At 41.5% G+C, this 12,655-nt stretch overlaps 1 protein-coding gene across 3 annotated transcripts in view; it reads left to right on the top strand.

Moving 5' to 3' along the window:
• The first annotated feature begins 3,864 nt into the window (after window positions 1-3,864).
• The window catches only part of Rspo2 (R-spondin 2), a 131,722-nt gene continuing 122,931 nt past the window's right edge, over window positions 3,865-12,655 (top strand). The window contains exons 1-2 of one of the 3 annotated variants that reach the window (XM_028767412.1): window positions 3,865-4,310; window positions 4,686-4,950. In XM_028767412.1, coding sequence (XP_028623245.1) covers window positions 4,857-4,950 — 94 coding nt within the window. In that variant the 5' untranslated portion in view covers window positions 3,865-4,310; window positions 4,686-4,856. Of the gene's footprint in view, window positions 4,568-4,685; window positions 4,972-12,655 lie in introns of all 3 variants that reach the window. The other 2 variants (XM_028767419.1, XM_028767402.1) reach the window with 2 other exon arrangements.

The raw sequence follows: 12,655 nt of genomic DNA, 5'->3' as shown, positions 1-12,655 counted from the left end.
GAGAGAGAGAGAGAGAGAGAGAGAGAGAGAGAGAGAGAGAGAGAGAGGGAGAGGGAAAGAGAGAACATAAAGGTATGTGTAAATGTTTAATTCAACTTTCCTAGTTGGAATTTATCAATGTATCAATGCTGACTAAATAAAATGAGAATATATTTAATTTCCTGAAAAGAAGAAAAATTAACACTGAACTGAAATAGAATGATCTCCAAGGTACACTAAAAACATTGAGGTCTGAATTAGTAACTACACTATCCAAGTTGCCCCAAAAAGAGAGATTAGGATATAAATGAGGTAAGAACACATGTGTAAATACACATACATTCACATATATGTGAACACACACACACACACACACACAGATTGGCAAGCATACAAATAGTTGAAGGATTTAACTCTTGAAGTCTACTCAAAGTTTGGAAAGCTATACTAAAATAACTCTAAGAAAGAGAACAGGCTGTCTGGGAGAGTGAGGTTCGAGAGCCTTAGATAGGAGGGTCTTTTGCAAGAGCTGAAAATTTAAGCTATCTGAATGAATGATACAAAATGAAAGACACAAAAATTGCCTGCCATCTGGAACATCTCACACTCCTGTTCTTACAACCTTCTAGCTGAAAAGAGAGTCATGAGAATCTCTGTTAAAGATAAGAACACAACACACATAAATACACCCATTTGATTGATAGGCACACATATTTTATTTAGAATATATCGATCTCTGAATGTGTGGAAGTGGACTCATAACCCCAAAGGCTTTTCAAGAATAAACCGTTTTTCAAGGAAGAGATCCATTCTGACAGCAGTGAACGGTATGGAGTCAGCCCATCAGTGTGTTTTGTAAACAAACATTGGGCACACACCTATTTACAAAGCTCCTTAATGAAATCAATAAACTCAGAAGAAAATGTCTATTGAGTCTCCAGAATGGCACGACTGTGAACCACCAGCTCTGACAACAGCACATTCTCAACTTAGAAATAAAAGGAAGCAAAGATATGTATGGGATTAAGATGCTTAATAGTTTGGGATCCAGTGAGGCTATATTGTAAGTGGGAGAACCATCTTAGATTCTTGAAATAAATACTTAGTGTGGGGACAAGAAAAATATTTTATACAGATAAGTTTTGCATCAGAAAATCAAGCATGAGACTTTAAATACTGCATGTGTGACAAACTTTTAAGATCTATCCTATCTTTTACAAAAAAGGAAGAGACCAGAATATCATCAAAAAGTACTCAGGCATCTTTTCTTCCAGAGTCTATATTTTTGTGTTATTAAGCACATTTGACCATAAGCTACAAAACTGATGTATTAAATTCTTTTCTCATGCATTGAACACTGAAACTGACCATTGTAAAATATTTCAGGTTAACACAGGGCAACCCAAAGGAGTGAAATTCTGAAGTATTGGGGGGTAAGCAGCCCATAAATTCAATCTATTCACTGATGACTTTGCTCTCTGACTCCTTAGACCTCATAGCAAATTCCTAAAAGATGGATTGTAGGTAGAAGAGGTGAAAGAAAACTTGATCTAATTTCCTGAAAATTCTGCCCAAGAAACGGAGATCCAGATAACTGTAAAGTATCCCAGTAAAGTTGCACTACATACGCTTGTGTTTGTGCTCATTTGAATTGATGCTGATAAATTTATCATTCTTAAATGTGTTTCAGAACTATGCTGGAACTGAGAAGATTATTTAGGAAAGCGTTTTCTTCCTCCTTTGTATTTCTTCCTTGTAAGTGCAGCACACTAGGTGTGTGCATGTGAAGATGTTTGAGGACAGAATGGTGTTTGTTTATCAAGCTGGAGAGAGAATAGCCTATCCTGAGTTGTTTCCAGTCATTTCCAAATTCTGTGATAAAATGAACAGTCAAGAATGCTGTGTGCCATGGAGAGACCCATGGCTCCGGCCAAATATGTGTCAGAGGATGGCCTTGTTGGATGTCAGTGGGAGGAGCAGCCCTTGGGCCTGAGGGTGTTCCATGCCCCAGTGAAGGGGAATGCCAGGGCAGGAAGACTGGAGTGGGTGGGTGGGTGGGGGAGCACCCTCATAGAGCCAGGAGGAGGGGGGATAGGATAGGGGATTTCTGAAGGGGAGACCTGGAAAGGGGAAAACTATTGAAGTGTAAATAAAGAAAATATCAAATAAGAAAAAGGAAAAAAATGAAAAAATAAACAAAAATAAATTAGTTAAAAAGACTGCATAATAAAGATATAGATATATGATATATATCACATATATAGAAAAAATTAGTTAAAAAGATTGCTTTATATATATATATATATGATATATATGTGTGTGTGTGCTCTTCCAGAAGACCAAGGGTTCAATTCCCAGCATCCACATGTTGACTGACAACTGTCTGTAAGTCCAGTTCCTGGTGATCTGACACCCTCTTGTGGCCTTGAAAGGGACCAGGAAAACATGCAATACACATGCAGGCAAAACACCAACACACACATACACACAAACAATATTTTTTTTTTAAATAAAAAGTTGAGGATTTGAGAAGCTGGGTCAAAGTAACTGCTTCCATGTGTCCAGTCAGAGGTTTGCACCCTATGGGCAAGCCTCACGGCTCAATTTTCTTATCAATGAAATATCAGCAGTAACTTCAACTCTAGCTCACTTAGTTGTTCTCAGGGACCATAATTTCTAGAATAGGAATATTACAGACAATAGTGGAATAAGAAATAAACATAGCTATTAAAGCTCCCATTACTTCTATATGATTCTTCAGTTCAAATTTCTGAAAATTTTTGAAATAGTACAAACTGTTTTCATAGAGCCTGGACTGGTGACATGTGTTTGTAATCCTAGCACTTAGGTGGTGGAGGCAGAAGGATCAGGAATTCTAGGTCAGCTTTACCAGGACGAGTTCCAGGTTGGCCTGGGCTACAACCCAATCTCAAAAATAAAACCAACCAACAGCCACTAAAAAGCAACAGTAACAACGTGCCTAGTAACATATCTAAAGAGACGTCTATATCACCACCTCTAACATTATAGATTCTTATCTTGTGCTCAAAGAAGAAATACATTACTTCCAACAGCAGTGAGTGTATGACAGAAGATTTCACTAGATCGAAATTGGTAGCACCTAGTGTTTTTAATGAATGATATACTAAATAGTTTTCCAACTCAGCGCATCTAAAGTTTAATTTAGGAAGGGTAAAGATTAAGAACAAAACAAGTTTAGTGGTAAACAAACGGGTTCTAAAGAAGAACGCTCTCAATATTTTGAGCATTGTATAGTATCACACATGTTTGTGAAATCTGTTGGGAAAAAATAAAGTCAAGGAAAAAAAAACAGCTGTGGAAAGGTAAAGGCAATGGGAAATACTAATTTCACTCCTTAAACTGAGCGTGTGTTTCAGTTTCTCAGATCTGGGGAAGTGTGCCTTCAGAACAGGGCTGGGATTTAAACTTTCAAGAAAGGTTAGAGGTGTGTCTTCTTGCAAATAAAAGAAAAAAAAATGGATGAAGTGTTTTTCAGAAGCAGCAGTTTTATCCTGGAGCTCAGGAGGCAAAGTAGAAGGTATCTTTAGTTCCTCACCAGAAAGGCTAGTTGGTGAGGTAGGAACCGACCTCATTGAGAGCACACCTTGGGTGTGAACAGCAAGGCTAGGTCATATCTCTTACCCTAGGTACTCTCCAGTACAGACACTCCCTCTGGGAAAGCCTGGTGAGCATTATTTTTCTTACACGAAGCTCTCTGCATGTTGTCAGTGCTCTTTAGGACCTCAGGGAAACCGGAGCGTTTCTGGCTTTAGGACCCAGGAACTCTAAGGCAGCCTGGCTTTAGATGTCTTGGACCACAGCACCACCTACTTATAGAAGCATCCCGAGCCTTAGCTTGTCTGCATCTCCATCGGAAAGTGCGCTGGCCACATCCCTTCGGCCTCTGGGCAGTGTTCTGTCTCTCCTAGCTCAGGCAGCGAGAAACTTCAGCTGTGAAGTGGTAGTGGAGAAAGCCTTGGGAGCAGCGACTAGACCCGGACGCCAAGAGGAGAGCAGACGCTCCCCTCGCCCAGGAATCGCTCTCGCAGGCGGAGACCCAGCATCCCAGCGCTTGCGGTCGCGCTTGCCTGGCCACGCGCTTTTGCTAGGCGCCGCCAGCCCCGAGGACCCTCGGGGTCCGCGGACCCTTCTGCAGCCGGCGGAATCCCAAAACTGCCAAGAGCTCCCGGCGGGTGTCGGCAAACTTTTTTCCGAGCCCACGTGCTGACTAAACTGCCCGGCTCGCTTCCCGAGCCTGGGATGGAGCGCCGCGCCTAGGCACGCCGCGTAGCCCGAGACACAAGCGCACGGTAGGCGATCCACACCTGGTGCCGTGGCGCTGGGATAGCCCATCCGGGGAGCGAAGCGCTTCAGAGCACCCCTTTAAAGCCCTGCGCTCGGCTGCTTCTATCCCGTTTCCTTCAGCAGAGCTCGCACAACGCCCTTTCCCCAGGGTCAGTAAGCCACTGCTCCGCAGAGGTTGCTAATTCACTGATTGTAATCACCTTTCTCTCCAAGTCGCCTGCAGCTGTGCCATCTGCGTTAAACTGCTGCGTGAGTCGTGCCCGTGTGTTCGCGTCCCCCCTCCCTCCTTTCTTTAAATCAAGAGGCGCGAAGGTGCAGGTTCCTCCTCCGGGTTCTCTCGGTCCTCCAACCACCCAGCTTCTCTTTTCCTCATCTCCCAGGTTCACCGTGGAGGGAGAGATGCTCATCGAGCCAAATTGATCATTGCAGCCTCAGGGCAGTGGCATCTGTCTCTGAGTCCTCCCTAGGAGCTCGACCCGCACTGTCTCCTTGCAGGAGCTCAGCGTTTCCTCGACTTTTGAGAGGTGTCTCTCCCCAGCCCGACCGTCCAGATGCGTTTTTGCCTCTTCTCATTTGCCCTCATCATTCTGAACTGTATGGATTACAGCCAGTGCCAAGGCAACCGATGGAGACGCAATAAGCGAGGTGGGTCGCGCCTGGCTGAAGGTGCGTAGGGTTCCTGAGAGGGTGGGAATGTTGGGAGTGCTTATCTACCTCTAGGCTTTGGGGACTCGGGGGACAGGACTGTGTTGTGTACCCCAGTTTTTGTGTGGGCTGCAACTGCCCATTCTCGGGGTCTCGGAGCTCCACAGAAAGCTTTCTTCTGCCCCTAGTAGGCGCGGCGAGACCTTAGAAGCATTCGGAGCTTGATGTGCTGGCTGGGCTTCCCTCCCGCAAGCGCTCAGGGATTTATCATGTGGTCCACAGTCTGTGCTGTCTCTCCTGAACTCTTCTTTGGATCATATTTCTTATGTGGCATCCATTTTTTTCTAGTTTTCTCCTTTTGTCTTCTTAATCATCTTCCTCGAAGTCCAAGTGTCTTTAATTTCCCGACCCACGTGTGCCCTAAATCCTGCCCCCGATAATTTTAGACGTGGTCTGGCGTGTGTGTGTGTGTGTGTGTGTGTGTGTGTGTGTGGCGCGGGGGGTGTTGGTGTTGGGGAGAAATGTCATGTTGTATGGGAGAACCTGAGTTGCCGAGAGAAAAAAAAGCAACACTGTTCTACTTTTCTGGAACCCAAAAAGAGATGGGAACTTAATGAATTAAGTAGCAATTCCTGCTCTGGCTTTCTCAGGAAGTTCTCCCCTGCAGCGTGAATGTTTGTTAAAAATAAGCCCACATTGCCGTGTTTGTTTCCTCAAAAGCGGCGATTTGGGGGAAGGGCTTTGTCCTCAATGAGATTCATGTGAGTCTTTTTAAATGCTCATTTCTCCATCACTTGTGTGAAGGGTGAAGGCAGATGGAAGCCTCCAGAAAGATTTCAAAGAATTAAACTTTAGTGTGTGTATATTTCTGGACTCCTGTCTTCCCGTCTTACTGGGGGGTGGTGGCTAAGCCAAATGCATTTTTGAGCCAAGCACAGTGAAGTTTTCTGTAGGGACGTAAACATAAACCGCACCACACAAGCATAGCGTTGAAGTACTAGCTCAGGGCCCTTGCACAACAGCCCTTTGTTAGCACCTGATGAGAGGCAGTTGTCTGACCACCAATTTGATCTTTTACGCTGATAAAATTTGTCGTGAGGCTTGGAGACCTTGACTCTGTTTTTCCAGACTATATACGTCTCTGGTGGGATCAGGACTTTGGCCCTGCAGCTAGTTTTGGAGATATCAGTGTTGTTGTTGTTGTTGATGATGATGATGACATTTTAAAGAGCTTTATGCGTTCCTCATGAGCTGAAGCGCTTGGCCTATTCCAGAGCAAAGCATCTGGTCACACATGATGTGCGACTTTTGAAGAAACAGTGTTTTTTATTGTTGCTATAAAGAACACATATATCCACCCCCAGTCTTTTTTCTGCGTCATTTCTGACATTTGAGGAATATTTCTCTTTTTTTGGTCAGAAATTACTACATGTAAAACATGATGGAGAAACTCCTCTTCAAAAGCTGGGAGTTTCATGTTGCCACCCAACTTTGAAAAGTGACTCTCCATCTCTTCTCACTTCTTCCAACAGTGCCCTTTCTCCATGCCATTATTATATTTTCAGGTGTTGCTTGGTAGACATGACAATATTTATTATTATTATTATTATTATTATTATTACTATTATTATTACTATTACTATTATTGTGGCTTGCAGTGTTTGGAGAAGCTATGTCCACTTTTAAAAACTGGAATTGTAATCAATTTTGTTGAAAATACCAAAGTGCATAAAGTTTGCAAAATACAGAAGAATCTAAAACTCCTCAGCAAATTCTTGACTATTACATGACTTACTAATTCGGTGGTGGACTTCTGATTCACACTGCTGGCCCCTGTGCTTGAGTGGAGAAGAATTAAGGGCATTGTCTGAGGTTCAGAGATGCTGCTGGGTGGAGAAGGGCATCACAGCACTCCTGTGGCCAGGGGCGATACTGCATGCATTTATTTCTCCTATAGGGTTCTCTGCTTGTGCTTTTCTTCTTGGGTATCTGAATCACATCCTCTCTTTGGTTCAGAGCTTGCTTTAGCAAAATCTCTTGCAGCAATTGCCATCTACAGTCCCAAGCTCTGACATTTAAAAACCCACTTAGAAAGTGTGTGGCAGTAACGTGCGCCAAAGCAACCTTGTCATTTCCTAAAGTTTGAAGGCTTTCACGTACATAGTGATTGGTATGGCTGTTTCAGAAAATGTCTATCAAAGTCTATCAAAGTACGTTTCTGGCTTTCACTCCCTCAACAGATGTCTCTTCCTGAATCCCAAGTTTATGCCTGAAATAACTACAGTTTTTAAAGTGACCATACTATCTGTGCCAACAAAGGGTGTACTGTGTTTTTAATTAAAAGTGGAACTACTTAAAGGACTGGCTAGACAGCGCAGGGTCATAGTAGCTTTTCTGCCCTGCAAGGAAGCTTAAGGGAGTGTATTGTGAGCATATTGAAATGAATAGAGATCTAACTCAAGTTGTGTGAATTGTTCCTCCTCACAAACTTAAGCTGCTTTTAATTGATCTCATGTCCACTGATTGATCTACACCAATTGTTGTGCATACCAAACAATTGGCTTTTCCAAAGGAGATGGATTTAAATTAAGGTTTAGTGTTGGATTTTTTTTTTTTTTGTGAATGCCTGACTACCAGCCAAATTGTGTCAATAGTGACAGTTGACACGCTAGAGCTTATTGTGGTACCAACATTTCCCCTTGCTCCTTTATTTTGCATAGTGGCAGTTAAATATTACTTTCTAGGAAAAAAGTGATTACTACTTTAAAAAAAAAAGGTGTTGTAGCATAAAAGATGAGTTATTTCCTTGGCTTTGTGCTCTGAGGCAGGCAGGCAGGCAGCAATGGCACCAGGATTGGTTAGTCTTGCCCCTGGGACCTGATTTTCTTTTTTTTTCCCCCCTTTTTTTGTATTCCATCTGCAAATAATCAAACCTTCACTGTGGCATATTCTCAGAACTCCTTTGGCATTATGTTCAGTCTGCTCCATGATCTCAGATGCTCCTTAATATCATTTTCTTAATGAAATAAAATCCTTGGCAGAGATCGGATCATTTAGTCAGTTAAAATCAATTGCATCCAGTCTGAAATAGAGAGCAAATGTATCCTTTAGACCCATGGTTTATTCCAGAGATAGCCAGAGGATTGAGAAAATAACATTTCAACCTTGTCAAGTTTGGGGCAAAACTATCTCCTGAAGACCATCATAGACTGTGACTGGGTTTTTTCCCCCTTTATTTCATAGAAGTGAATTAAATGGTCACTAATAGAGCCCAGCTGAAACAGTTTTATTAATTAGGCATAAATACAGTGCTAAGAATTCATATCTTTGTAGAGAGGACACACATACTGATATTTGGGGAGGCTGATTGGCAACTCTTGTTTTGTCTGGATAGTGACTGCTCAAATTTGTTGGTCCCTTTCACTTAGTAAGCAGTCCCTACTAGCTACTGTTAATCACCATTATCTCTGTCCAGGGTCCTTGTGATTTAATTGTATTCTTAATTTTTTTTTTAGCCTCATTTGCTTACTTTATAGAGTGATCGTAAGCCATGTTTTTGAACTGAATTACCAAAAATGTAAAATAGAACTTTATTATGGTCTCATAGAATTTCCCAAGTTTGGACTATGGTAGCCTAATCTTCAACCACTTCCCCTCTTCGGATCAGCTGGGTCATGGTAGAATCAGGGATGCACATAGAGAAGAGGCCTCTTGAGGAAGCTCTTGAAACCTGCCAGGCTTAGGGACCTGTAACTGGGATGGCTGGTGGGCGTGGCACTCCAAGTGCTGTTGCTTGCAACCTTTTCTCTCAGAAGCTTCCACAACTCCCCCATCCATAACCTCTTGTGCTCACAAAATTACTTTTGGCTTCTTCTACAAAGATGGGTTGTTTATCACAAATAGTGTGGTATGTTTCTGGCAGCTGAGGTTGGAGAAAAAGATAAACAGTTTCTCTTTAACTGCATAAAGCTAAATTAATTTGTTTGTCATTTATAGTATAGTGAAGAGATTTAAAGGGATTTGTTTTCTGTAAGCACTTTTTAATAATGGCCTATTTCTTCCAGTATTCTTCAAAAATACAAGCTAGCACATGGAACATATTAACCTACACTTAAAAGCTTCAAAATACATTTTGTATGTGTGCTTGCTTTTTTTTACGTTCCAGAGTAGTTCAGAAAAGTTGATGTGCTGTTTAACTTTCAACATAAACATGTTCTTTCTTTTCTTTTCTTCACCCCCCTCCCCCCAATCTCCTATCCCCATTGGTTGCTTTTGTTTCGAATATAATTGCATCAGTTTTTCTGGCCAGTGTTTTAACCAGTACAAGGAGGTCAGGAGATTGCTGAGCTCAGACCAACATCTTATTTGCCACTGACATTTGGAAGGGATTCAGAATAGGTGACGTTCTCCTAGCCTTCCATTTAATTCTGGCTTACTTTATCTGCTCTTCAAACAAAGCCCGAGTAACATCCAATATTGCAGCAATCACAAGTTGGAAATGACACTTCTCATTACTTAATGCAAACCTACCTCCTGATTTATTCAGGAACTGGCCAGTTCATAGATTATCCAGGCTACTTATTCTTTTATTTCTTTTATTCTAACTGACTGCCTTTAAATCTCTTTTCCTCTTTTTGGATAGAGTCACTTTTATCCCCCCAAGTCCAGGAAATAGATGACAGACAAATCTTTTGCTATAATACTTGATCTGTTAATCTCTGCGGAAAAAAAAAAGTGCTAAGCTTTGGGATGATGATGAAGTTTAAATTTTTGGTATTTTTCAGGATGTCTTTAGGGTCATTATCCCGCCCTCTCCTTACCCAGAGCAAATCAAGAACTAGTCACGAGGGAAGGACCTTATTATGGTTTCAGCTGAAACAAATGTACCAAATGATAATCATGGTCTTAAAATGCATAGATAGCAACACACACACACACACACACACACACACACGTATCATAATGAAGGTGTCTATGTATATTTTCATGTGTGAAGAAAGTACAGTAGAAAAGATTTTATAATGGAGATTTAGCTTTTCAGAACTAAAATGATTTTTTTTACCTCCTTCCACCCCCTCCCCTTGTTTTTCATTTCCTTTTGTTTTTGTCTTGGGATGTAAAGATGAGGGCCATGGTAGGATGATGAGGTGAAGGTGTTTCTTTGCAAGGCCGTGTTTCATCTCTGTTCTCTCCTCTGGGATCTTTCTTCTCCTCAGACTTTTTAGGTATTCTGCAGTGCTGCTAACCCAAAGTTTTGCTTTGAGTTATTTTTTAGTCAACATACACAATAAAGGGCTTTGTTGCGGCCTTTCCACACATGTATGTCATTATACTTTGTTCATCTTGACGCTCTCTCACTGACCTTTCCTTTCATATCTTGTCTTGCTGGACACCTACTTTTTCTCATAAGTTACCACCCTGTCACATGTCACGCGTATTCCTTTGCTTTCTCTTGTTCAGTCACCTCCTTTGTCATAATCACTGTCCAATCTTCTCCTCTTTTCATTTCCTTCTCCTGCTTGCTATGTTTGGTCATCTTGGGGGCATTATTCACTTTGCAGTTGGTTATAGGCTGGCTTCTAATTCCATCCTTTTTCTGAAAAGATTTTCTATTCAAAATTATTGGTCTTCACTTTTACAGTAGTTTTATGTGGCTGCAAAACAGAGGTTGGTTGATGAAGAAGTTATCTTTTAAAAATAATTTTATAATAGGCTAGGGAGTGGTGATTCACATTTTTAATCCCAGCACTCCAGAGGCTGAGGCAGTCAGATGTCTGTGAGTTCAAGGACAGCCTGATCTGCAGAGCTAGTTGGAGGACAGTCAGGGCTGTACAAAGAAACCCTGTCCTGTAAAACCAACCAGCCAACCAACCAACCACAACTAACAAAAGCAACCAAACAAGTAATTTTATAATTTAATTTTATGTGTATGTATGGGTGTTTTGCCTACATGTGTGTTTGTGTACTGCATATGTAACTGGTGCCTAGGACCTGGTGACCAGGAATGCGGAGCCCCTGAGACTGAGTTTCAAACAGTTATAAACTGTTATGTGGGTGCTGGGAATTGAACCCTGGTCCCCTGGAAAAGCAGCCAGTAATCGAAGCAACTGAATCATCTTGCCAGTCTAGAAAAAAAACGTTTTCTTGATGGCCATTTGTTTTCCTGGTGACATCTCTTTGATCCTCCATTACTCACCCCTCAGGAGATAAACTTTTCTCTTTTTCCATGCGGGCTTCTTCATCTGGTAACGACACTATGTAGGATTTGGTTCCAGTTTTCTATACATTTCTATTTGTTGTTTCTTACTGACAATGGGTGGGACCTCTTGTTTACCTTTATTCTCGTTATCTTCCTTCCATATCTTTTCTTCAGCACTTACTTCCATAACCAGTCTTAACTTTAGTTCTCTGCTTTTCACTGTAGGCTTCAGATTACAGTGCATTCTGATTTCTCAACAACTGCCGATATTTGGATAGATGTTTTATGTAAACTTGGGCTTGACAACTTGTTTCCTCCTCATGGGTCTCCCCTGGATATGTGCCTTTGCTTGTGTTCCTGGTTTCTAGTCATGGGGTTTCTGTTTGTTAAAACTGTGAGCTTTGCTCTTGTCTTGACATTTCTTTTGCTGTCTAGAAATCGTATCAGTTCATTACAGTTGATGTTTCATGAATGTACCTTTTCCATTTCCAAGCATCTTTCCTATCTTGGACCTCATAGCCTCCTTATCTAATAGCATTCTGTTTTCTATACCCCAGCCCTTTAGAACACTGCCACGTACACCGTTTGCAGCCACAGAGGTACTCATATTATTTGCTCACAAACGTCAAACACTCTAGCCTCCATCCTACCCACAAAGTCAATATCAGCATCTCTTATGTGGTAGTCAGCGTTCTTACCTTCTGATTGAAGTATGTTCCTAACCTCCTCCCAGCCTCCCAAAGCATTGAATAGTTAAACTCATCAGCTACATCACTTGCTTTACTGAAAGTGCTAGGTTAGCCAGTTACAAAACCACTGCCTCTGGCTGGCCTTCCTGGAAGTACCTGCTCCTCTTTTCTGAGGCTCAGTGACATTATACCTATTTAATTTCTTAGCTTTTCATGATACTCCTCAATGGATCTTATTTTCTTCCTTATTCTGATTATCTTGCAGTATCTGTTATCCTATCTCGAACTTCTGTAGATAAACAATATCCATGGCATTGGCATCTTGACAGTCCTTGTTGTTACCATCAGAGTCTTTCTCTACACAAATGGGAGTTAAATAAATATATATTGAATAGATTTCATTGTCTTTCCCTAGGAAATTTTGGTGACTTAAAACTTACAATGTTTTACACGTATTTCAAGTTTTAATACTTAACTGCCAATTGTAGCCTCATTGTTTACTGTAGACGTCTAAGAGCATCCACAGCCAGCACACACTGTTGAAATTCTCAGTATGTCAGCTCATGTATCTAGATCCAAGGGCCTACTTATCATTTAAATGATATTTTGATTGTTTCTTACATGGCTTTTGACTTGGGGACAGGGTAGGGAAACTCCTGGGGTAGGCCTGCCTATATTTCTAAAAATACTTCTTTAGAGAAAGGGGCAACAATGAACTTGTATATCCTGGATACTTTATTCGTATGAATGAAGAAATTATTGAGGAAAGGGAGGCAGAAGGCCTTTTCCACATGTGCCTCTCATCTCACTTCTGTCA

The sequence above is a fragment of the Grammomys surdaster genome, unplaced genomic scaffold (genome assembly GCF_004785775.1).
Source record: "Grammomys surdaster isolate TR1022 unplaced genomic scaffold, NIH_TR_1.0 63, whole genome shotgun sequence".
In the NCBI taxonomy this organism is placed as follows: Eukaryota; Metazoa; Chordata; class Mammalia; order Rodentia; family Muridae; genus Grammomys; species Grammomys surdaster.
Note: the sequence above shows the minus strand (reverse complement) of the source record. Positions and strands in the feature narration are given on the sequence as shown.